Source organism: Phlebotomus argentipes, unplaced genomic scaffold (assembly GCF_947086385.1).
Source record: "Phlebotomus argentipes unplaced genomic scaffold, Phlebotomus argentipes genome assembly scaffold_18, whole genome shotgun sequence".
In the NCBI taxonomy this organism is placed as follows: domain Eukaryota; kingdom Metazoa; phylum Arthropoda; class Insecta; order Diptera; family Psychodidae; genus Phlebotomus; species Phlebotomus argentipes.
The window spans coordinates 3784153-3810261 of NW_026776177.1; the positions used below are offsets into that span (position 1 = coordinate 3784153).

At 42.5% G+C, this 26109-nt stretch overlaps 1 protein-coding gene across 31 annotated transcripts; it reads left to right on the plus strand.

Annotated features, from left to right (window-relative positions):
• The first annotated feature begins 5305 nt into the window (after positions 1-5305).
• On the plus strand, positions 5306-25732 carry LOC132261335 (myosin heavy chain, muscle). Of its 31 annotated transcripts, none has more exons than XM_059760153.1 (18): positions 5306-5380; positions 6824-7123; positions 7627-7770; positions 8549-8926; positions 8996-9059; positions 9128-9226; positions 10059-10162; positions 11579-11986; positions 12189-12359; positions 14029-14618; positions 15046-15163; positions 17138-17401; positions 18863-19072; positions 19303-20189; positions 20471-20549; positions 21700-22875; positions 22946-23854; positions 24912-25732. In XM_059760153.1, the coding sequence occupies exons 2-18, from the start codon at positions 6917-6919 to the stop codon at positions 24987-24989; spliced, it is 5886 nt and encodes a 1961-aa protein (XP_059616136.1). In that variant the 5' UTR covers positions 5306-5380; positions 6824-6916; the 3' UTR covers positions 24990-25732. The 31 variants fall into 31 exon arrangements, with proteins under 31 accessions (XP_059616136.1, XP_059616140.1, XP_059616139.1 ...); XM_059760157.1 differs by lacking the exons at positions 5306-5380; positions 12189-12359; positions 15046-15163; positions 20471-20549 and adding exons at positions 13042-13212; positions 15627-15744; positions 20904-20982; positions 24000-24076; XM_059760156.1 differs by lacking the exons at positions 5306-5380; positions 12189-12359; positions 15046-15163; positions 20471-20549 and adding exons at positions 13042-13212; positions 16359-16476; positions 20904-20982; positions 24000-24076.
• The last annotated feature ends 377 nt before the right edge of the window (positions 25733-26109 follow it).

Genomic DNA, 26109 nt, shown 5'->3' on the forward strand with positions numbered 1-26109 from the left:
GAATTCAGAGCATTAATTTTGTGACGAATCAATCATTTTTTTTTTATATAAATTTTTAATTATTTTCTCCACAAATTGCCGCTAGAGGGCAGCAGTTTAAGGAAATGTATTATTTCCGATTGTATTTCCAAAGCCAATTTATACTACAATTTTAACAATGAGCTAATTTTGGGGCGTTTTAAAGCTTTCAAGTAATCTGTTAACAGTGTTAAATATCATAGCTAATGTTTAATAACTTGAAGGGCCAAATTTACTTTTGGGAAATACAATCAGAACTTCTTTATGCATTTTTAACTTGATTAGCTAATCAGCTGATGATGAAAAAAGTAATTTGTCTGTGCGAAAAGCTTCATTTTCGCGTCAAAATTATGTTCTTTCCTGACCAGGATTACGCCAAGAAGTCATAAAGTGAATATTGCGATATTATTAGCGTCCCCCACGCCAACTTCGCTGCCCTCTGGTGGCGATATATAGAGAAAATAATCAAATAATCCTCAGAAATCGCCCAATAATTTCCCCTTGGCTGTTTGTTTAAACAATTCTCTGTTTAAATTGAGTAAACATTTTAATTCTATTTTTTCTAGTTTCAAGCAGTTTAGAAAAGAACAGAAAAGCAGTACAAAAACTGTTTCCTGTTGTGGTTTTGTGGATTTAATTATATTTTGAAATTACTTCGAGTCATTTCTGGGCAACATAGATAATTTCAATGTACATTTGATGGTGAAAACGATGATTTGAAATGTCTCAAGGTACATTCCAAAATTGAATTCGCACAGTGACATGCGATGTCACGAAATAATCATGTCGCATTTGGCTGCAAATACATGGGAAATGCTGGGAATTTAGTGGCTCAATTTATAATTCATAGGTGAGGTGCAATTATGAAGTAAAGTGTCACTGAGGGATGTCTATGCGAGAAATTTCACGTGTCTTTCGGCAAATGAATATATTTCGTTATAATGGTAAAATTATAATTAATAACTCATAATATTTAGTGAGTGCTTCTGGTAATTGAGAAGTCAGAAAATTCATAATCATCAACTTTGTAACTCACTGCCAAATGAGAAATTATCGTATCTATGCATAAAATTATGATGTGTCTGATGAGATGTACAATTGCGCGTAGAACTGAAATTATTTCCCACCCCATCGACAGTCGGGAAATGATTTGAATTGAACACAATTGATTACGATGGTGTTTGTTTCTTGTTTGTTGGCTTGCTGGGAAATTTTTCGCAAATGGCTGTGTGCTGAAAATAGGCCAGAAAATAGAGTTTCTTCGGACGGATAGAGGAGATGAGAAGACAAAGAGGATTGTTTAGGGATGTGGCAGGATGAGAAAAAGAAGATGGTATTTGAAGAACTAAAATAATTCTCAACATTCCTGACGCTTTATTAATTTTTCACAGCTCCTTTCACACTACTTTGAGCGTTCGTGGGGCATATTTTAAATAGCACAATAATTTTCACATTTAAATTTCTCATAGATAAATTAGTGTGTAAGGTGGCTGCCAGGCGAGTGATTGTGTGTGGGCTTTTCACTCACTCTCCCTCTCTCTCTCTCGCTCTCTGGGCGCGTACAAAACATTCGCCACACAGTCGCACTTGTGATATGTTGAGTTTAAAAATAAGTCCAGAGTTAAGCTTTCAGTCTTCGCACAATATTCTATTTCTAAAAATTGTTTGGCGCATACTTCACCCATTTTTTGCCACGGTATTCTTGTTAGTCACTCGAATATCTTGGCGCTTTTTTTTCTCTGCTCGTTGCCCGCCCTCTTGCCGCGTGCTCACACCTAGAGACAGTGATCATGGGTGAGATTTTGGGCAGATTCAGAGCGCGATCTTCGCTGACTGTGCGCACGATGTTGGGAAAAGGAAGTTGGGGATTTATAGGCATTTGGAGCTTTGGAATGCGCCTTCAAAGCTCCGCTCATTTTTTGGCAGAGAGTTGACAGAATATAAATTAAGTTAATGATTGATTGCGATCAGGTTTTTGGGTGTTTTGGAATTAAAAAGTCAAATTTCTTAATTACTGTTTAGACTCTGAAAAAATTTAAGACTGCTCGTCTGCCTTTTCGATTAGTGTGTCATCAAAATTCATTTTAATGTGGAGAAATAGAATGATGTAACTCAAATTTGATGAAGAAATCAAAATACTGGTTTGCTAAAATTCTAATATTTCCAATAAAATCAGCTGTTTCGCGATGCAAACATTTTATGGCTGTAAAATTCATGTTTCCAACCAGGAAATGAATCAGTAATGCTTGACTGTTTATATACAGAAAGGTTTAGGATTAGGATTTAGAGAGTATTGAAAGACTTTGAGTGTACGTCAGTGGGATGAAATTGAAGATTTGGCCATCTCATTTTAAATTTCAGAGGATCCACATTGACCTCAATACCAAGGGAATCGACAGTGCACGCCAAGAAGCTTCATTTTTTCTGTCTCTCGATAGAGCGAGTTGTCTTGATGCGAAAGAAGTGCATTTATAGGTAATGAATTGCACTATTTTTTGCACACGTGTTGGTGCATCTTCAGTGAATATTTTAACTTGTGAAAAATCATAAATTAAGCAATTTCACCACTGCCAAGATATTCTCATGCGTCTGTGCTCTGCCGTGATTTTCATTCAAAGAATTCTTCAATTCATATTGAAGAAGTGTTTCATCTATTCGTCCCGAAATAGTTTTGTATTTTATGTATTGCGGAGCTGAAAATATTCACAAAATTAGCCATTAAATTGTGAGGTTTATCTGCGATATGCCAAAAATTATGGGATATATGCAATGTGTCTCAACATGAATTTTACTTTCTCTGTTCGCAAAATCTTCCCTGCGTTGGTTGATCTTCAGGCGTCATTTGGGACTTTAGGCTATTAGTTTGCCTTCAATAGTCAAGGACTCTCTCTCTCTCTCTAAAGCCGCGCACCTTTTGGGCTGTTGATAAAAGAGAAGAATACTTTTTAGCAAAAGAGTTAACAGGTTTTCGAGGACTAATAATAACCAAAGAGTGATCCAATAAAAGATTAGAAAATGTCCTCAGACTATCACATATTTGATCACCAGAGCTATTTTGGTTCTTCTCTTCGAGAGAGTGAGAAGAAGAAGAAAGAGAGTTTCCACGTCTATTTCACTTGATCTCTGGCTGAATAACAATCTCTGACGATTTGTTGAAAATACTTTCATTTTACATGGCTAAAAATTGTCTCTCCTGACTTATAATTAGTAACATTTTGGAAGATATCGCGCGGGATTTGTGTTAATGAATTGAGAAGATGGAAGAAAAAAGTGGGTGAACTTGCTTGTCTGCTGAGGAAAAATCATTCAGATCGCGTGTAATGGAAACAAACGATATATCGTAGAGTCTCCATCAGCGATCCTCCTTCATCGCAGTTCATACATTTTGGGGCTCGACGAGAGGCTCTGCAATTTATAGATTTTTCAGTCGACAAAAAAATAAATACAGAATGTAGACGCGGAGCGGTTTTTTTCCTCACACCCTCGAACAGGCATAATTGCTTTCGGCCCACTGACCTTACATAAAATGTGTTCATTATATAATTAAAGATCGTTTAATTTCTTTCATCTGATCAAACATTCGGCACACTCACTCGCACTCTTCGGAGTCACAAATAGACGAGTTTTACTTGTGGGCATCGAGAACTTTCTGTGCACACAACATCTCTCTCTCACTCTCTCTTCGCTCCCCCAACGATGCGCGCCCCAGAAATGTTCCGTGACATTGAGAAACAGCCCCCATTTCTGCGCGCAAAGAAAGTCACCCATAATGCAATGCAGGAATTTTGCACAATCGCGCCAATTTTTTCGCCGACGGAAATATTCTAGCGGCGAAATTCCGTAAAATTTACAAGCGTTCAATTAGGCAAACTGTATCATGTGTTGAGTAATAAGATATTTCGCTCACATTAATTCAATTTACACGCTATAGTGCACAGGGAGGCACTATAGAGCGGCATATTGCGTGACAACGACACTAGAGAAATTGCTCTCTGTGTGTTGTATTTATAGCGAAAAACCAAGTGTTTTTTTCAAGTGCAATAAATTACTCAAGTTATTGAACGGGAAAAAAGGGCGACATTATGATTTGACTATATGCAAATTCTTAGCAAATTTTACGTGCAACTTGGACTTGATTGTTCTCTAAATGAGAACATAAAGTTATGTTCCACTGCTTTGGCACTTTTACTTCCAAAAGCCCAATGAAATTCACTTCCAATTGTCGTCTTTCGATGTCAAGAGATATTCAAGATTGTTGACAAATTGATCACTTGATAACATGAAATTTTCTTATGAGATTCTAGTGGAATGTCTATCTTCATTTCCTTCCTTACTAATTTCGTGACATAATTTCCTAGATGTTCAAATATCGTCTATAGATCCTCCACGAACTTTAGTCCTGAAATTCTCTTTTTCCGGCGAAATTCGTTTATTTTTGAATTCTCGTTTTTGCTGTAATTCAGTCTGTAATTGTGTGTTTTCTATGATTTCTTGGTGGAAGCTTTTCAGGATCAATTCTTTCACCTGAATAGATTTCTTATTGACACAGTTTCAGGCGACTAAAAGCCTTGCATTTGAGAGATATTCAAGAAGCGCACTTCTCGTCAGATGATGAGTATTGGCAAGTGAGTTTATCGAAGCAATTGGCCTTGATCCTGATTCCATCATCCCAATTCGAGACTCTTGATGTTTGTCATCGCATTCATCTCGTGCCGCCCACGTTTGTCCAGCCGCGTGGAGGTGATGTTTATGAATTATGACTTGTACCTCGTCGCTCTTCCTCGCCTGAGACATAATTTTCGCGGGGGATTTATACATGTGCGGCCTGATATATTGATATGCTGCTGCTCGTGGTCTTCTTGCGCGGCACGGATCATTGATGAGGATGTTGGGAGGCAGAATGTTGACGTTCTGAAGCATCGCGTGGTGGCGTGAAGAATGAGGAGAAGAGATCCTCCCTGAGATGTGTTGCCACTTGAGGTGACTACACTCCGAGTGGCGGACGAAGGCGCGATCGTGGGGGCCTCCAATACACGGGCAGCGGCCGCACACACGCCAAGTGCGCGGCGTGCGGGGCGGCGGGAGCGTGCGTGAGGAATGCTCAGGAGGCGATGTGTTCGCATGTGGGGAGATGGCTTTTGTACGTGAAAAGAATGGGTGTGTTGTGTGGCCAGCATCACGAATGCGTCGCTGTATGTGCAATTTTCTTCATATTTTAGTGTGTACTAAAAAGGGAGCCAAGCCCGGGCATGAGTGTCGGACGATCCGATTGGTGCCAATTTCGTTTATCCGACTGGTATCAAATTGCTACGTATAAAAAGCGACTTTTCCGTTTTCTCTGTTCAGAACGGCTTTCGAACGCGTAAGTGTAGGGATTATTTTTCATGAGTTTTTCTTAAATCAAGAGAGAGAGAGATTTTTTCTGAAGCAATCTTCAAGCCAATTGAGAGATTATTTGTATTGAAAGGTTTAAAGGCAAAGTGGATTTTAATTTTTATAAGAAAAAACCGGAGAGTTTCTATTCATTGGTGATTTTGATGAAAGGACTTTTAAAATCAGTGGAGAAAAGAGAAAATATTTTGTGTGGTGAAATACAACCTGAATGTTCTGGATTACGGCGCGGATGTCTATATCGGAATTCTGCGATTGGATCTCAATCTGAAGGATAACTGAGGATCTCCTGAATTGTGAAGAGCGCGGTTTTTATGGTGAACGGATCACATCGCAAGGCATGAAATTAAATGGACAGAAAGTGAAGAATAGTGATCGATGCATAGCTGGTGCATTCCTAATGCAAAAGTACACCTGTCAGGATTCATCTGAGATTCAATGAACTCATTGCAAGTGGTGAAAGTGGTGGCAAATACCGAGACTCTCGAGGAATGTTGCAGAATGCACCGAGCTATGCTTGGTGAAGCAATTTATGGGATGCTTTCCCATTCCGCGCCCCAAAGAATCACAAATAATTGAAATTAAAATTTTCTCATATGAGATCTCAAATTCCATTCGCAACAAAACACCATTTGCAGGTCCATGGATGCTGAACATATTTGTAGTGAGCTGAGTTACGTAAATAGAAGAGCGCTCGAAATAGAATCGCACTTTATGTGTAAAATCCAAGTGATACGATCGTATGATCGCGATGGATGACCGAAAAAGGAGATATCCAGTGCCTTGACCAGGATCTCGAGGGTGTATTGCAAATGAGAGAGCATTTTAAATCACATACCCGACAATATGCTCGTATGCTGCCGGCTGTATGATATTCAAGAGGAGGATGGATTTGATGCTATTAATAGGCCATTCGACAGTGTTATGCATTGAGAATTTCCTCATGAGTGCGCGCCTGTGGATTTGAGGAACACATAGAGAGGATTTATTTTAAAAATTTTCACAAGATACGCGCGCGCGCGCTGATGGAAAAAGAGGCGTTCTTCTCACTCTCAGAAGGCGAAATAGTGGTGAAAAACCCTGAAACAGTTTCGAAATGGTGTTTAAAGTTATTTTTTTTTTCTAACTGGCGCTACTGAGAGTGGATATTTTTAGGTACATTGAAAGTGAACGAGAGACTCTTTGCTGACGATCTTTCGCATTCTTGAATTCTTGATCAAAATTGACGACATGGCCTGTGTGTGCCCACTTTGGGTGATCATGAATATGATATTACACAACAATTTGTCTTACGATGTGAACCACCACCAATTGCCGGCTTTGTGAATGGACGAATCTCTCCCTCTCTCTCTCGTTTTTGGCTTTAATATCGCAATTGAAAGTTAATCGATTGATTTTTTCCCTCTCTATATAGCGAAGCTTCAGGGCTGATTTTCGGTCACGTGTCTCTTAAAGCCCCTCGTTTCTCTCTCTTGTTGAAGACAAAGTCTCAAAAGAACCCGTCAACATGCCGAAGGTTGTGAAACAGGAAGGAGAGGATCCCGATCCAACCCCATATCTGTTCGTGTCACTCGAGCAGAAGCGTATCGATCAGACGAAACCCTACGATTCGAAGAAAAATTGCTGGGTGCCCGATGAGAAGGACGGATATCTCTTGGGTGAGATCAAGGCTACTAAGGGTGACCTGGTCACCGTTGGCTTGCCCGGTGGAGAGGTAATTCATTCGATTTCAGCACACTAACACACCCCTAAACTCAAAACCCAAAATCCCCAAAACCCTAATCCCAAAATATCCATCTTGTCCTGAAACAAAATTCATCCTCAATTGGAACTAGGCTGGAGTTTGGACTACAAGCTCAACTCCTGATCCTGGATAACAAAGATTTATAGATGTTTATATGATTGCGTAAAGCAAGAAAATTTCACCAATTGGCCGATCTGAGACAACCTTTTAAGTGAATTCTTCCGTTTGTATGTTCAATTGTGTGCGTGTCTAATTTGCCAAAGGAGAAAAACTTCAAGAAAGATCAATTATCCCAAGTCAACCCACCCAAATTCGAGAAAGTCGAAGATATGGCTGACCTTACCTATCTCAATGAAGCATCTGTGCTGCACAATTTGAAGCAGCGCTACTACTACAAATTGATCTATGTGAGTATCATTCAATGGCATAACTAATAAGGTATCCTCTTCTCTCTCTCTCACGCGAACGATCAGACAAAAGATTTCAAGAAAGACGCACTCCAACAAGTCAATCCACCCAAGTATGAAAAAGCTGAGGATATGTCCAACTTGACATACCTCAATGACGCCTCTGTGCTTCATAACTTGAAGCAGAGATACTACAATCAGCTCATCTACGTAAGTGACGCGCTCTTTTCCTATGCGAATGCCGATGGAGAGATCTTGTCTCTAACCAACGTCCTCCGAACATACGGGAAAAACCAGTACAGAAGGACAAAGCGTTTGCCGATGAAGCCTAACTTGGAACTTATTACCTTTACCAACGATCCTTGGTAACACTTGTGCGTCTGGCCACTTTGGCTAGGCGCAATCTAACTAGCTTGCAAGCTGTACTAACCCCAGTAACTGTTCCCATTTCAACCATCCTGCCCCGAAAACTGATGTTTAATCCTGACTTAACAAAACCAAAGCTGCCCTTATCTAAACTGTGTTAACTCTGGCTATCCTTGAGCAAGGAAGAAAAACTTGTGATACCGACTCACAAAGTCCTGATTTTGTGTTATTGTGTCAGTTGCATTAAACTCGCTCCTTTTGCGCTCTTTGCGGTTGACAGACATTCGCAAAAGGCGTCACGAGAAAGTGAAGAAACGCAGCGTACAAAAAAATCGTGAATCATCATCATGGAGAACTGGCAAAAAATGCCACCAGGATGGATTGATTGTGTGTTTCTTGTTGACGACAAATTCGTAAATAATTCGCAATGTAGTTTAGATAAAAGAATTTGGCTCATGATTGACATGAAAGTTGTAAGTCGTCCATTAAATGCAGAGAGAGGACAATTGCATTTAAAGTGGCGTTGACGAAAGCCAAAACGTTTTGTTTCTGTGATTTTGCAGGTCAAATTTGACTTTGTCTGGATTGGCCGTTCTAACGTTGACTCTTGATACAATTACAGACCTACTCCGGTCTTTTCTGCGTCGCCATCAATCCTTACAAGCGTTTCCCCGTGTACACAAATCGCTGCGCGAAGATGTACCGTGGCAAGCGCCGTAATGAGGTGCCACCCCATATCTTCGCCATCTCTGACGGTGCCTACGTGGACATGTTGACGAACCACCAGAATCAGTCTATGTTGATCACCGGTGAGTCCGGAGCCGGAAAGACAGAGAACACGAAGAAGGTAATTGCCTACTTCGCCACTGTCGGTGCTAGTGGAAAGAAGGAGGAGAGCTCCAAGAAGGGCACCCTTGAGGATCAGGTTGTGCAGACCAATCCCGTCCTGGAAGCTTTCGGTAACGCCAAGACTGTGCGTAATGACAACTCTTCTCGTTTCGTAAGTGTCATGGAAAATGTGTGAAGATCAAAAATCCAAAATGCTGACTTGCCTTCTTCCACTTCCTAGGGTAAATTCATCCGTATTCACTTCGGTCCTACTGGCAAACTGGCTGGTGCTGATATCGAGACTTGTGAGTTTGGAGATGAAGTTTAGACTTTCAGGACTGATGATTGATGGTAAACCAATTAATCCTTGCAGACCTGTTGGAGAAAGCTCGTGTCATCTCTCAGCAGTCTCTCGAGCGGTCCTACCACATTTTCTACCAAATGATGTCTGGATCCGTTGATGGGCTCAAAGGTATGCTTCGCTTTTGCTTTGGGTGGACGTGAGAAAGACGCAACTAGGGTCATGCGTGGGGGGTGTTTTCTTTGGTTGAGGAGGGTTGGGGAAGGAAGGGAACGGAGGGTGTGTCCTGTATGTTACCCTATTTTGTTGTTACCTCCATATATGTACCTTTGTTGATCCAGAAACATGTAAGAATGATGTGATTTTATCTTCATCCAGCCCAGTGTCTGCTTTCCAATGACATTTACGACTATTATGTCGTGTCCCAAGGAAAGGTTACCATCCCTAATGTGGATGACGGCGAGGAGTGCCAGTTGACCGACGTAAGAACAGATTGCGGTCACATCTGACCTTACTTTCTCACCTGTCCCAAATTATCTTGAGCTTTGACTTTTCACCCCTATCTTGTCCTCGTGTTTGTTGACTCCAAAATACCCACTGACGTGGATCACAAATGCATCTTTGTTTTTAGACCAAAGAAAAAGGCCTTTGACCCAAGGATTTTACCTACTTCACGAATAGGGGAATGCGATTGCGGTTTTGGAGGCGGAGAAAACCCCGAAATATCTCGGGTCTCGAAATCCTACAACCCCTGAAACCGTTTTCCTAGACTTTTTGACAATTAACCTACCTAGACCTAGATTGGGTAGACTGATGACCTCTGATATCTGATCCAACAGGATTCAGATTAGTTGGTATTTTTGTTTATATTTACAATTTGAAGAGAGAGAAATACCTTTTATTAATAACAGCTATTAATGGTGACGTAGCACAGAACCTATATATACTTACCATTGATGGCGATGAAACCTAATCTAACCTTACCTTTGTTACCTTCTCCTAGACGTGTGTTTGTTGTCAAACGACATTTACGACTATCACATAGTCTCTCAGGGAAAAACTACCATCCCAAGTGTCGATGACTCTGAGGAAATGTGTATTACCGACGTAAGAATTGGCTCTTTACGTATACTCAATATTGTTGCTACTACAACTGACAACAAGAAATATCAACCAAATTTGTTTTTTATGCCTCACACTAACTCAGATTAATCACTGTTGAACTTGTGACAAAGTGACCATTATATCGCAAAGAGATGTTTTGTGCTAATGCGGGGCGACTGCGAGTGGGGTTTTTGGGGTGATATGATGGGCGATGTGTCCAGGAGATTATTTACCATGATACATTTTGATAATGACTAGAAAAAACGCTCCTCAGTCAGCGGATAAGTGACTATCCGCTCATTTGTTCTGGCAAAACACGCATCCCGGGCATCAATGATGAAGAAATGTTTGATGAAACGGACGTAAGTGTGTGTCAGTCGAGAGTCTTTTATACTTTTTTTTTAATTGTAAATTTCACATTTTTATGAATTAAGTTGGGAGCGGATCTTCGAATGGACAATTGGTTGATGAAATTTTTGTGAGAATGTTGGATAAAATTGATCATTATCAAAATGTACAGATTAAATTCGCTCCTGGCTGTTGATTTTTGCTTCTCACCTGGGGGAAAACTGTTTCGTCTTATGTACATACATAGTGATGCGTCTTCGCGGGGAGATTATATATTTTCTCATTATTTACTCTCTCTCATGTACAGGTGTATTAAACGATGTTTTTCTTTCTTTTTTTTTCTCAAAAAAAAAACGTTTATTTTTTGTAAAATATAAAGATAAGTGTATCCTTTCCAATGACATTTACGATTACGTGAATGTGTCACAAGGAAAGATTACAATTCCCAACATGGACGATGGTGAGGAATGTCAACTCACTGATGTAAGTTGATGGGGAAAAGTTTGGTGAGATGGATTTTGTCCAGTAGATCAAATGTTTCCCCCGGACCCACTGTTGTCAACACCAGATGAAAAACTATGATAAATAATTTGGTGATGATTATGGAATGAGTTACTTTCTCCTATAGATATCAGTGATGTCAGTAGATATCAAATGTTGATGTCATTCATGCACTGGTTAAATTCCGGATTCAAGTCTCTGGAACATTTTATACATCATTCTTTATTTATTATATTGTCATGGAACTTTGAAAAATAAGTATTCTGTCATTTGTCCTAGATATTTTATCCAAAAGAAAAAAACTGTGTTAAGATCTTCTGGAAAAGAATATAAAACTTACACCCTTGTATAAAGATCCTGTTGAGAATGCAAAGTAAAATACTTAGATTGCCTAGATTCTAACCCTGTGTGTTTAGCCTGTAAGATTTAGATTAACTGTAGTGCTTGTTGTTGATTGATGCAAATTGTTTCCTGTCAATTTGAAAGACAAATATTAATACAACTAAGCGAAGCGCAATTTCGTTGAAAAAATCTAACGTGATTTCTCTACTTTCCCATCGCGAACAACAGCAAGCTTTCGATGTGCTGGGCTTCACACAGGAGGAGAAGGACAACGTGTACAAGATCACCGCTGCTGTCATGCACATGGGTGGCATGAAGTTCAAGCAGAGGGGTCGCGAGGAGCAGGCCGAGGCCGATGGCGTCGAGGAGGGTGAGCGCGTGGCCAAGTTGTTGGGCGTGGATTGCCAGGACTTGTACAAGAACTTGCTGAAGCCCAAGATCAAGGTCGGCAACGAGTTCGTGACCCAGGGTCGTAACAAGGATCAGGTCACCAACTCCGTGGGTGCCCTCTGCAAGGGTATCTTCGATCGTCTGTTCAAGTGGCTCGTGAAGAAGTGTAACGAGACTCTGGACACCCAGCAGAAGCGTCAGCACTTCATTGGTGTGCTGGATATTGCTGGTTTCGAGATTTTCGACGTGAGTATTTTCTAGACAACGCAACGAAGACGCAATCAATACTTTCAATACGTGAAACTGTGACGATTGACGGACATTTGGACCACTTTGAAGATGACTTGTAGGTTCGGTTCCTGGGCGGACGCGTGTCAAAAGGATCTCAGCGGGGCTTCCTAAGCTATCTTGACTAATCAACTTATCTAACTCTATATAACCTATATAGTACAACGGCTTTGAGCAGCTTTGCATCAACTTCACAAATGAAAAACTGCAGCAATTCTTCAACCACCACATGTTCGTCCTCGAGCAGGAGACATACGCCAAAGAGGGTATCCACTGGGAGTTCATTGATTTCGGAATGGATCTGCTGGCTTGCATTGATTTAATTGAGAAGGTGCTTAAAGCTCTCTAACCCCGTAAATCTCCCAAAAACATCATCTCAACCCTTCAACCCCAAAAATGTTGTTAAAGCTCTCTCGCTCTTTAGATGCTGCAGCGCCCACAAGATAAGTGATGAAAAGCCAACTTCTGTCCTGAATGGTGATTCTCTCTTTGTTCCTTCGGTTTGAACCCTGAACCTGATGTTTTTACTTTTCTTTTTGTGTTTTCCCCACCCTTGATTTGATTTCTTGTTATAGTACAACGGTTTTGAGCAACTTTGCATCAACTTTACGAATGAGAAACTCCAGCAATTTTTCAATCACCACATGTTTGTGCTTGAGCAAGAAGAGTACAAGATTGAGGGCATTCAGTGGACCTTCATTGATTTCGGAATGGATCTCTTGGCTTGTATTGAACTGATTGAGAAGGTACAAGTCAACCCAACCCTATCGAATTATCCTGTTACTGTTCAATTTGTTTCATGTTCAATTGACAGTGTCACTTCCAAAGATAATTGGAGGCACGTCTATTTATTTTACAGGACCTTTACCATTGATTATGTTGATCATCTCCCTATGACTGATAATAAGGACGAAACACACTAATCATGTTAAGATTATTAGTTTGGTATAAAAGGCTTAGGACCCTTCTATACCCATTTTGTGTGCATTTACCAATCGTTTCTCCACAAACAGTACAACGGTTTTGAGCAACTTTGCATCAACTTTACGAATGAAAAGTTGCAACAGTTCTTCAACCATCACATGTTTGTTCTCGAACAAGAAGAATACAAACAGGAGGGAATTCAATGGACCTTCATTGATTTCGGAATGGATCTCTTGGCTTGTATTGAACTGATTGAGAAGGTACAAGTCAACAAAATTTTAAGGATATGCCAATTGACTGTTGCAATAGCTCTTATTCAACAATACTGCCGTTTATCTGCAGGATAATACATATGTTTTAGTGAGAGAGAGTGTCACTTCCAAAGGCAATTGGAGGCACAGGATCTTTATTGTTCATTATTATGTTGATTATATGGTTAGACTCACCATCTCCAAAGACTGATAATGAGGACGATAGAACTGACTAACCATTGTTAAGTTTATGAAATTTGACATATAGTAGGAAAAAGGCATAGAACCCTTTTATACTATATTGTGTGCTTTATTTTCCTCCCCACAAAAAACGTTACTGAACAACACAGTACAACGGTTTTGAGCAACTTTGCATCAACTTCACAAATGAAAAGTTGCAACAGTTCTTCAACCACCACATGTTTGTTCTTGAGCAAGAGGAGTATCAGCGTGAAGGCATTGAGTGGACCTTCATTGATTTCGGAATGGATCTGCAACAATGTATTGAACTGATTGAAAAGGTAGCCCTCTTGATTCAGGGTCTTTACCTGTAAATCTCTAACGATGTTTGTCGTGTGATTTGCCACTAATTCTAGTACAATCTCGAGATATCAGAAGAAAACAATGACATTATAACTCAGTAGAAAGCTTTCAACGCCTAACCAAAGTATAAGAAGATGAGGTAAGGAGCATTTTCCTGTATTTCATTGATATAATTGTAGAAATCATAGCTGTGAAAGTCATCATTTGTTCTGCGCATGGAAGAGTTGAATGGCGAAGTAATGTCGGATTCTTTTCTCTTTCTCTCCCCCGTTCGGTGAATAGCCTATGGGTATCTTGTCCATTCTTGAGGAAGAATCTATGTTCCCCAAGGCCACCGATCAGACCTTCGCTGAGAAGCTGAACAACAACCACTTGGGCAAGTCTGCTCCATTCCAGAAGCCCAAGCCACCAAAGCCCGGCTGCCAGGCCGCCCACTTCGCCATTGGCCATTACGCCGGCTGCGTGCCATACAACATCACTGGCTGGCTTGAGAAGAACAAGGATCCCCTTAACGACACTGTCGTCGATCAGCTGAAGAAGTCCTCCAACAAGCTGCTGATTGAGATCTTCGCCGACCATCCTGGACAGTCTGGTGGCGGTGAACAGGCCAAGGGCGGTCGTGGCAAGAAGGGCGGTGGCTTCGCCACTGTGTCCTCCTCCTACAAGGAGCAGCTGAACAACCTGATGACCACTCTGCGCTCCACCCAGCCTCACTTCGTCCGTTGCATCATTCCCAACGAGATGAAGCAGCCTGGTGTCATTGACTCCCACTTGGTGATGCATCAGCTCACCTGTAACGGTGTGCTTGAAGGTATCCGTATCTGCCGTAAAGGTTTCCCCAACAGGATGGTGTACCCTGACTTCAAGCTCCGGTGAGTCTGCACATTCCTTCCTCTATTGCATATAAAGAAGTCTCATTTGGATAGGTCTTTAGCACCACAGCTAGTGGAGTCAGAAGTAGATTGGCTAGGATTGAAAACAGTCTAGGAATCTGTGATATTGAATATTAGCGACAAATTTTTCATTCAATATTAGAAATATTTTAAAATAATTGAAATTTTTTTTTAATTCTCTAATGTGTTTTGGATAGTTTTTAAATATTTTTTTTATTGATCTTGATTTTCTACTTAGACTCGATCTTATAATGACTTCAAAATTGCCATTTTTTAATTCAATGAACTTTTTCAATTGATCCTAGTCAGATTCAGAAAGTTAGTTTAGAAATTTCATGAAACATCAACTTAATACATATGTTTGGACATGAACACATTGATAAACAATATTTTTATCACTATTCAGTTATATGATCTTGGCCCCGGCCATTATGACCGCTGAAAAAGATCCAAAGACTGCAGCTGCTAAATGTCTGGAATCAATTCAATTGGATCCAGAAAGCTATCGAATTGGTCACACAAGGGTGAATTATAAAACCCCCCCAGATTAAATTGTTTTTTATATCTTTCTTTCTTACCCTTTTTTTGTACCCAAAATCCAAACATTTTCTTCATTCTCGTTTATTTATTTTACCTTTTTGTTGAGAAACATTGTGAGACAGAGAGAACCAAGCACGTGTAGATAATTGGTTGTATCTTCCTGAATTTCGTATGACAACATGTTTACATCCACCCACCCTTTCGTCTTGAAAACATATTATGAGGAGTATGAGTATTCCAACCCTGTCATTTAGCATGAAAAAACAACAAACATTGAGGTCATTTCTCCTGTATATTATGTTCATCATGTAATTTAAGAGCACAAATATTCCAGTATAGTTGAATTTTTTTTTCCACCCTCAACCAGAACCACAAAGAAGAGAAACCATACAAGAACTATGATCATTGATTATGTTTAATGAAGTTGATCCTTCCCCTTCCGTTCAGATACAAAATCATTAACCCGAAAGGAGTTGAAAGCACGCCAGATATTAAAAAGGCCGCCGCTGCCATTTTGGACAACACTGGTTTTGATCCTGATCTTTACCGATTGGGAAATACGAAGGCATGATATCCTTTTTTCACTCTATCTTCTCGTTCCTGTTTCATTGAAAATGCTCTTTCGATGGCGCTACTCTTTACTCTTTTTTTTCGAATTCATTTCTTCTTCTGCTGGCCGAAGAAGAAGAAGACAATTGGAATGAACCCAATCGGAAGAGACAATTGATGGGATTTGAGGGCCTGTTTCTAAGTCCTTTTTTTGACTGGAGCTCATTGACAGGCACTTCTGTTTTTCTTTATTTCCAAATTCTTTCAAAAAATTTTCCTCCTTGCCTTTCTTTTTGCATCAAAATGTGACGTTTTTACTGTTCCGTCCGAGTTTTTTTTATTACTTCTACCTTTCCTGTGTTTATTTTTTAATGAGCACATCCTTGAGAAGAGTCAGTAGACAAAGGACTGTCTCAAGTGTGTTCTTTTTTTTATATATTCTTTCATTGACAAAGCAAACATAGCATTAAGAATCTCAATCCAAAGTACTCTAGATTGAGTAGTTTAAGACTCTATCCACTTAATTCTCTATGATTTTTTTTATTCAAATAATAATTGAGACGAATTATTTTATTCTATGATCAATTAATTATCTCTAACCCTCTCATTTCTTCCCGATATATAACACAGATACAAAATTCTGTGCATATCATTAATCAAAGAACCGATCAAACCTGAAAAGGCATCTGAAATTATTTTGAACCATGTGCAATTGGCTGAGGATCAATTCCGTCTTGGAAAGACCAAGGTATTGCGGTCTGACTTTCTTCTATTAAATTCGATTTATCATGTTGGATCTAACATTTTATTCACATACCAAAAACTTTAATATTAACCACTGGTGAAGAGAAATCTTGTGTGATGTTGTCAGGTGGACAATTTGGAATGCTGCGTGTCAGTGTGTTTGGCCGCATAAAATCATCGTCTATTCTTAACACATTCTACCTTCTAACATTTTCGAGAAATATGTAACATTTTGGCTTGTCTCTGCTTGATGTTTCGCAAGGAAAAATGTTTTTTCTCGTCTCACCAACACTGAGTTGCAAAAGTGTCGAATTGATTGAAAAATGTTTTTCAAAAATCACATTTCTTCTTCCAAGAAAAAAAGTGTTTTCTCACAAGTATTTTATCGACTATCTAAGCTGCTATCAAACTTTTAAATATTCTTCATATTCATGAGCATGAAAAAGGGACACTTTTGGGCCTCAGTGTGGCACATTCCCAAGTGGAAAATATCACTTGCATGGCCGAATGTAGGAAAATATTTATTCTAGCCTGTGTAATTTATGCTCTTTTCTCCTTCACTGCCTCTTGTTATGAGTTGTGCGCTTCACAGGAGGCTGAATGTTCATGCCAACGACTAACATGTTATCTTTTCTCTCTCCGCGACACTCCAATCACGCGTGCAGGTGTTCTTCCGTGCTGGTGTCCTGGGTCAGATGGAGGAGTTGCGTGATGAGCGCCTCAGCAAGATCATGACCTGGCTGCAGTCCTGGATCCGTGGTTATCTGTCGCGCAAGGAGTTCCAGAAGCTGCAGGAGCAGCGTCTGGCCCTGCAAGTCGTGCAGCGCAACTTGCGCAAGTACTTGCAGCTGCGCACATGGCCATGGTACAAGCTCTGGCAGAAAGTCAAGCCTCTTCTCAATGTTACGCGCATTGAAGATGAAATTGCGGTGAGTTGGCGTCTCCGAGACGGGGTGGAGAGAGAGGCCTATTTTCAATTTTTCGCAAATGCACACTTATTGGATGAGATGTTGTGTGTATATATTTCCAATTAATCGCGCATTCCTCGCGTGGCGCGCAAGTTTTGAAAAGGGCGCGTGCGACAGAAAATGATGATTATTAATAATAACCCAAATTATTGTGCAAAGGAAATTCATACAAAATTGCCTTGGGAAGTCACACACAATCACAACTTGATGGTGTGAAAAATGATATTTTTAGGGAAAGAGAGAGAGATGAAAATTACGCACACGCTCTGGAAAATGTCATCGAGGGCGGGGGGGGAATAAAAAATGGGCAAATTATGATGAAACATCTGCTTCGCTCTATCCAAAATGTTGATGATTTAGATGCGCTTGTGTTGAGAAGTTCCAAATTCGTCCAATGATGAAATGTTATTGACGTGTGATTTTTTATTTTTACCTCTCCTCGCGAGTAGGAAAAGTGCGCTATTTTTAGTCTGTGCAAATTGATCACTTCTCCAACGATCACAGTGCGCACGCGGGGGTGAATTAGCTTGTGGGCATCCGCGAGAGAGAGAGTGATTGGTATTTGCATAAATTAGCGCGGGGATCGAACGGGTGCTGCTCAATCAAGTGTGGTGATCACCACACCTCTGCTGGGCTATTTCGGGCACACAGGATGCCCCACCGAAGGCCCACTCATTTGGGAGGTACTGACACCTTTTCCCGTGCCTGCACTGCGCCTGTGCTCCGTCTCGCCCCTGGAGTTTTGTCACGGAGGGGAAGACAGAAAGAGAGCCAGCGCGATGGGGTCTGGGCGGAGCCATTTGGGCTATTTTGGGTGCCCACTGCCTAATATGCCTTCCAAGATTAGCCCGCAACGTAGGCGTCCAGCGAGCGAGAGAGGTGGTGCGTTTGATAGCAATTAAAATCCACTCCAGTAAACGGTAACTTGCCGCGCGGACCTGTACCTGGGCTTTACGTTGGTCCAAACGAAACTAATAATATAGTCATCGTGTAATCAACCCTACCACTTAACCACGATACATCACACTCTCTACTTCATCATCAACCATACCGAGAATATCATATCCGTTCGAAGTGAGGAGACCGACTGAACTTGATCTGTATAAGAGAGTTTTTTTTTGCGAGAAGACAAGGGAAATAAGGAAGAAAAACCCCTTGAAACGAAATATATTGAAGGGTGTGTGTGAAGTGATATCTAATCGATTTTATTCTCTCATCCAATCGAGAGGGTATTTGCGAATAAATCTTTTGCGTGATAATTTGCTTAAGGGATATATTGTCATTATCCCCACAAGTGAAAGGCGATCAGTGTGCGAAATAGGAAGAGGAGAAGAGGAAGAAGAGAAAAATTGAGAAATGGCCGAGACGGAATTAGAAGTTAGTCATTCCACAACTGACGATGCGTCGAATGATACATTGCAGAAACTTGAGGAGAAGGCCAAGAAAGCTGAGGAAGCATTTGCCAAGGAGGAGAAGCTGAGGAAGGAGCTGGAGACGCTCAACTCCAAGCTGTTGGCCGAGAAGACCGCCCTTCTGGACTCTCTGTCCGGCGAGAAGGGACAACTCTCCGAATTCCAGGAGAAGTGCGCCAAGCTCACGGCCCAGAAGAACGACTTGGACAACCAATTGCGCGTAAGTAGCGAGCGATGGAAGGAGAGAGATTTTTTCCTCACAACGCCCCCACCCACTGGGCTCGCGGTGATTTATTTATTGCTCACGCGAAAAGTGAGAAATGATGAAAATATTTATTTCCACCTCTGCGTGAGTGTGTGGCTTTGAGGAGGGAAAAAAATCTCAGAGAGAGAGATGAGCAATGAATCATCCGGGGAATATTTCAAACATTGCGTGCCTTCTAAATATAGGACACACAAGAGCGCCTGTCGCAAGAAGAGGATGCCCGCAATCAACTGTTCCAGGGCAAGAAGAAGTTGGAGCAGGAGCTGTCCGGGCTGAAGAAGGACATTGAGGATATGGAGCTGAACATCCAGAAGGGTGATCAGGACAAGGCCACCAAGGATCACCAGATCCGCAACTTGAACGACGAGATCGCCCACCAGGATGAGCTCATCAACAAGTTGAACAAGGAGAAGAAGATGCAGGGCGAGACCAACCAGAAGACTGCTGAGGAGCTCCAGGCTGCTGAGGACAAGATCAACCATCTCAACAAGGTGAAGGCCAAGCTGGAGCAGACCCTCGATGAGCTCGAGGATTCGCTGGAGCGCGAGAAGAAGGTGCGCGGCGATGTGGAGAAGAGCAAGAGGAAGGTTGAGGGCGACTTGAAGCTCACCCAGGAGGCTGTGGCCGATCTGGAGCGCAACAAGAAGGAACTCGAGCAGACCATCCAGCGCAAGGACAAGGAGATCTCTTCCCTCACCGCCAAGTTGGAGGACGAGCAGTCTGTGGTGAACAAGCTGCAGAAGCAGATCAAGGAGCTGCAGTCCCGCATCGAGGAGCTCGAGGAGGAGGTCGAGGCCGAGCGTCAGGCTCGCGCCAAGGCTGAGAAGCAGCGCGCCGATCTGGCCCGCGAGCTTGAGGAGTTGGGCGAGCGTCTGGAGGAGGCTGGCGGTGCCACGTCTGCCCAGATTGAGCTCAACAAGAAGCGCGAGGCCGAGCTGGCTAAGCTGAGACGCGATCTGGAGGAGGCCAACATTCAGCACGAGAGCACCCTTGCCAATCTGCGCAAGAAGCACAACGATGCCGTGGCTGAGATGGCTGAACAGGTTGACCAACTGAACAAACTCAAGGCCAAGTGAGTACAAATTCCACTTCAAATTCTCTCTAAAATCAATCCCCAAAGTTCCTCGACAGTCTGAGATGTCTTTGGGGGTTGATTCCTTTGCATTAATTAATTTAAATTGGACGAAGGATCATCTCAAAAATCATCATTCAATGCCAATGGCGGTGGTGGAAACACCGCGTCATTGGCGTTTAAGCATAAAATGTGTGGTGGCAAAGCATTTTCCACAATGAAAAAAGAACATCCAATGGATGCGAGGAAGAGCGGCGATTAATGATTTGACTCGACTTTAGGGCTGAGCACGACAGGAATAATATGCACAATGAACTGAACAATACGCGAAGCGCTTGCGATCAACTCGCTCGCGATAAGGTAAAGATCCCCGAGCAATTATCCACATCCTGGTTGTGTCTGAATAGAAAGAAAAACACACACAGGCGAGAGAGAAACACTGGAAGACGAAGGAAGAATGGACAGAATATCTCGCCACATGAATGTGGAGCATGAGAACACAGAGAAATGTTATTAATCGCCCACAAAGTGAAAAGATAAAAAAAGGGATCCACACTTGATCCTCGTGCCTTACCATCCACGTGTTGTTTGCTCATTTATCCTTAAGTTCTTTTCTTGTTGTTTTTTAATTACATTTATCACTGATCACACTTAATCCAACACGTTCCTTGTGTTTTTTTTCTCTCTTTCTTCTGTTTCATTTGATCCTGACAGGGCTGAGAAGGAGAAGGCTCAGTACTTCAGTGAAGTGAACGAACTCAGACACAGTGTTGATCATTTGTCCAATGAGAAGGTATAACATTGTTAGAAAAAAAAAGACTCTGCTGATTGGCAAAGAAAAACATCTTTTGCGCTGTGCTGCCTTAAAAAACTACCAAAGAAGAAACACGAATAGAACATAATATGCAAACTTTTGTGAAACAGACAGGAAAATCTGCCCTCGTGAACTCATAATAATTCCACCGAACGAGGAAATGGCTAAATGGCAAATTCTCATTGTCACACTAATTAAAATTCATTGTTGCATTCGCTGCAAGGATGGGCCAGTGATGTGCAATTAGAGGGTCTGACATTGAGGACACACACTCACTGAGTTCGTTGAGAAGTGGCTTCATGACTCGATGCCAAAGACAAGTCATCTAATGCATAATTTTCTAGGCTTTATTAACATTGTTGCATTCCACATGTTGTGAAAAGTCACCCAAATGGGAAAGCACTCTTTTGCTAATTGGTTAGCCAAATAGTGAATTTTAGTGCTTATGCTAATATTAAACACTGCGTGTGACACATTTTTGATATTCACATGAGTTTTCTCAGTGAATTTGCAACCGGGAAATATATAATTAGTCTTGAAATGATTTTGAATTTCTTCCTCAAGAAGTTGTGAAGAGAATAAAGCGTGGTTGCGAATTCACTGACAAACTCATCTCTCGCTATACTTTCGCCAAACTCAAACCCATCATCAGTGTGGGAGGATTTCTTTTGCTAAAATGGCTTCTTTGTGGTATAGGCCGCCCAAGAGAAGATCGCCAAGCAGTTGCAGCACACTCTCAATGAGGTGCAGGGCAAGCTGGACGAGACCAACCGCACTCTGAATGACTTCGATGCCGCCAAGAAGAAGCTGTCCATTGAGAACTCTGACCTGCTCCGTCAGCTGGAGGAGGCCGAATCTCAGGTGTCGCAGCTGTCCAAGATCAAGATCTCCCTGACCACGCAGCTCGAGGACACGAAGCGTCTCGCCGACGAGGAGAGCCGCGAGCGTGCCACGCTGCTGGGCAAGTTCCGCAACCTGGAGCACGATCTGGACAATCTGCGCGAGCAGGTGGAGGAGGAGGCCGAGGGCAAGGCCGATCTGCAGCGCCAGCTCAGCAAGGCCAACGCCGAATCCCAGCTGTGGCGCTCCAAGTACGAGTCCGATGGCGTGGCTCGCTCTGAGGAGCTCGAGGAGGCCAAGAGGAAGCTGCAGGCCCGCCTGGCTGAGGCTGAGGAGACCATCGAGTCCCTGAACCAGAAGGTCGTGGCTCTGGAGAAGACCAAGCAGCGCCTCGCCACCGAGGTTGAGGATCTGCAGCTCGAGGTCGACCGTGCCAACGCGATCGCCAGCGCTGCTGAGAAGAAGCAGAAGGCCTTCGACAAGATCATTGGCGAATGGAAGCTGAAGGTTGACGATCTGGCCGCTGAGTTGGACGCTTCCCAGAAGGAGTGCCGCAACTACTCCACCGAACTGTTCCGTCTCAAGGGTGCCTACGAGGAGGGCCAGGAGCAGCTCGAGGCTGTGCGCCGTGAGAACAAGAATCTCGCCGATGAGGTCAAGGATCTGCTGGACCAGATCGGTGAGGGTGGACGCAACATCCACGAGATCGAGAAGGCACGCAAGCGTCTCGAGGCTGAGAAGGACGAGCTCCAGGCTGCCCTTGAGGAGGCTGAGGCCGCCCTTGAGCAGGAGGAGAACAAGGTGCTCAGGGCTCAGCTGGAGCTGTCCCAGGTGCGCCAGGAGATCGACCGCCGCATCCAGGAGAAGGAGGAGGAATTCGAGAACACCCGCAAGAACCACCAGCGCGCTCTCGACTCCATGCAGGCTTCCCTCGAGGCTGAGGCCAAGGGCAAGGCTGAGGCGCTCCGCATGAAGAAGAAGCTGGAGGCTGACATCAACGAACTGGAAATTGCTCTGGACCATGCTAACAAGGTGAGTTTATCCCTCGTGAAGCCCTTCGCAGGCTGAGCTGATCTTACTCTCTCTGTGATTGTGTTTGCAGGCCAACGCTGAAGCCCAGAAGAACATCAAGAGATACCAGCAACAGCTTAAGGATGTCCAGACCGCCCTGGAGGAGGAGCAGCGCGCCCGCGACGATGCCCGCGAACAGTTGGGCATCTCTGAGCGCCGCGCCAATGCCCTGCAGAACGAACTTGAGGAGTCGCGCACGCTCCTGGAACAGGCCGACCGTGGCCGTCGCCAGGCTGAGCAGGAGTTGGGCGATGCCCACGAGCAGCTCAATGAGCTGTCCGCCCAGAATGCCTCCGTGTCGGCTGCCAAGAGGAAACTCGAGTCTGAGCTGCAGACGCTGCACTCTGATCTCGATGAGCTGCTGAACGAGGCCAAGAACAGCGAGGAGAAGGCCAAGAAGGCAATGGTTGACGCCGCCCGTCTGGCTGATGAGCTGCGCGCTGAGCAGGACCATGCCCAGACGCAGGAGAAGCTGCGAAAGGCGCTGGAGACGCAGATCAAGGAGCTGCAGGTGCGCCTGGACGAGGCCGAGGCGAACGCACTGAAGGGTGGCAAGAAGGCCATTCAGAAGTTGGAGCAGCGCGTGCGCGAGCTGGAGAATGAGCTGGATGGTGAGCAGAGGCGACATGCCGATGCCCAGAAGAACCTCCGCAAGAGCGAGCGTCGCATCAAGGAGCTGACGTTCCAGTCTGAGGAGGACCGCAAGAACCACGAGCGCATGCAGGATCTGGTTGACAAGCTGCAGCAGAAGATCAAGACGTACAAGAGGCAGATTGAGGAGGCCGAAGAGATTGCCGCGCTCAACTTGGCCAAATTCCGCAAAGCACAGCAGGAACTCGAGGAGGCGGAGGAGCGCGCCGACCTCGCCGAGCAGGCCATCAACAAATTCCGTACGAAAGGTGGACGTGCCGGATCTGTTGGCCGAGGAGCAAGCCCCGCGGTGAGTATTCCTCATGCCGAATCACTTCCCGAAAGGGGAGAAGGGAAAGAATAGCAATTTGATAATCATCCGGTGCTTCGATCATTCATTTCGCACATTCAGGGGCTCTGCCATTAATGCTCTCTATATCTCTTGACCCGTGCAGCCGTCAACTAAGGGTCGTGCCCACTTGCTGGAGCAATAAAAAATATTCGCAAAAAATTGTTGAGAGACAATGAATTTGTAAGTTTACGTTGGCAACACAGTCTTGTTGATTTTGTTGATTTCTCTCTGTACATTCTTCACCAATCACTCTGGCAGCAGACAAATATATATATTCTCACGTGTATCTTTTCCCTGAAAGCATCTCTCATGTATATTTTCTGTATGACGAACTCTTTTGTTCGCTGATCGGCACCGAAGAACGTGCCCAAAAACACGTCTCATTGATAACTGTCTCCGCAGTGCCAACATTTGCACATTAGCAACAGAATTAAAACATATTTATTATGTAGAATGCAATTTGAGTCAGCTTCAATCCAAATCCTTTCCGCGTCAGACTTTATTGGGAGTGATTTTTTGATTTCTAGATGAAAGATTCGGACTTTCTCGTGAAATTCTCCGTGAAATTTGAATTCAAAAATGTACTGGGTTTCCTTTTTTCACTCCCTTTGCTTGATTTACCACAGCTTTTAACACATTTGACGCTCACTTTAGTGGAAAAGGACGAAATTTACACGCGCGTGATTCAATCTTTCATCTAAGAAACTGAAAATTCTGGAGAATCGGAGATTTTTGGGCGTTTTTCGCCGGGAAAAAGGGGCATTTTTGGCGGGAAATGATTTTTGCTGGACGCCGAGAGCGTCTGAAAGGTCTAAAAGGATAAAGGTAGAACCGATTTGCTGCTGACTGTGTTCTTTGCATGAGTCCAAATCCCCTTTTGTTGTCATTCTCTCGTTGGAGGATGAAAAAAACAGGCGCTGAGCCAATAGTTGGAAGACTGTTTTCTTAGTAATTTGTGTGCAGAAATTGATGACAGATTGACTAATTTATCCTCTCTTCCTGGCGATCCTTTCAGCCCCGAGCATCAGCACGACCTTTCGACGGACTGGCTTTCCCACCTAGATTCGACCTTGCTCCAGAAAATGACTTCTAAAACCATCAGAACGTAACAAAAAAGAAAAACTGCGGAATTAAAAAAATCTCTTATTCTTAACTATTTTTATTTATTTAAATGACGAGAAATGAAATGTAAAACACGGAGGATGACAACGAGGATCTTTAAGGAGATTGTATGAAGAGAGGAAGAAGAAAAAAAAACATGCACAAGAGACACAAAAGCAATGGACATAAAACAAAACCATTAAAAAAAACTACTTTTTCTTTTTCTTTTTTTTGTAAAGTGCCAATTTCTGTTTTGTAAAAGGCAAAAAAAAATCTTTTTTAAGTTTAAAAGAAAAAAAATACTACTTATAAAATATATTTTCTGTCCGGAAAATTATGCAGTGAAAAAATGTGTTGAAAAAAATGAGAGAAAAAAAAGAAAATATTGTAAGGAGGGAATTTTGTTAAGCCGATTTCTCAGCACCGCGGCCGCGAAGCCAATTGAGTGTGTTTTTTGGGGCCACAAGTGACCTGCCCGGAAAGAAGACCAACAACAACAACGCCGATGAAGAAAACACGCACGAGAGAAGAGATGCCGAAAAAAAACAATAAGAGACACGTGAAAATGGCACGGAAATCGAAGAAAATGGCCACTGGAGGGCGACGAAAAACCGTCAAATGGCCGAAGGAGGGGTGCTGAAGAGGAGGAGGAGGAGAAATTTAAGAGAGAGAAGGAATTAACATTGTTTAAAAGTGTATTTAATTTATAATACATTATACATTATGAATACAGTGCGAATGTCTTTTATTTGTTCCTCTTCGCATGCGATTATGGAACGCCACGATTTTCCTCAAATGTAGATCACTTTAAATGAGAAGAACATATTTCTGCTTTGAAACTGTGAAAAAATCAATGAAAATGATGAAAAATTCAAGGAAATTTTGATTTCCTACAACGCTCTTGACTAAAATGCACTCAAAACCTATTTAAAATCGACTTTTGGGCACTAATATTTTCAGTTTATCTTGAAACTTTGCAATATTTCAATCAAAATTCAAGTTAATACCAATAAAATCAACTAGAACATTTACAAAATAATTATTACAGAGCAATATTAACACTTTAGTGAACGATAAACGAGTGTTTGAGTTAAAATTCAGCAAATATCGCT

Coding starts and splice junctions, on each gene's coding strand:
- LOC132261335 (XM_059760153.1), top strand. CDS start 6,917: ATGCCGAAGGTTGTGAAACAGGAAGGAGAGGATCCCGATCCAACCCCA. Junction 7,771..8,548: donor ACTACAATCAGCTCATCTAC/GTAAGTGACGCG, acceptor ATACAATTACAG/ACCTACTCCGGTCTTTTCTG. Junction 9,060..9,127: donor TGGTGCTGATATCGAGACTT/GTGAGTTTGGAG, acceptor TAATCCTTGCAG/ACCTGTTGGAGAAAGCTCGT.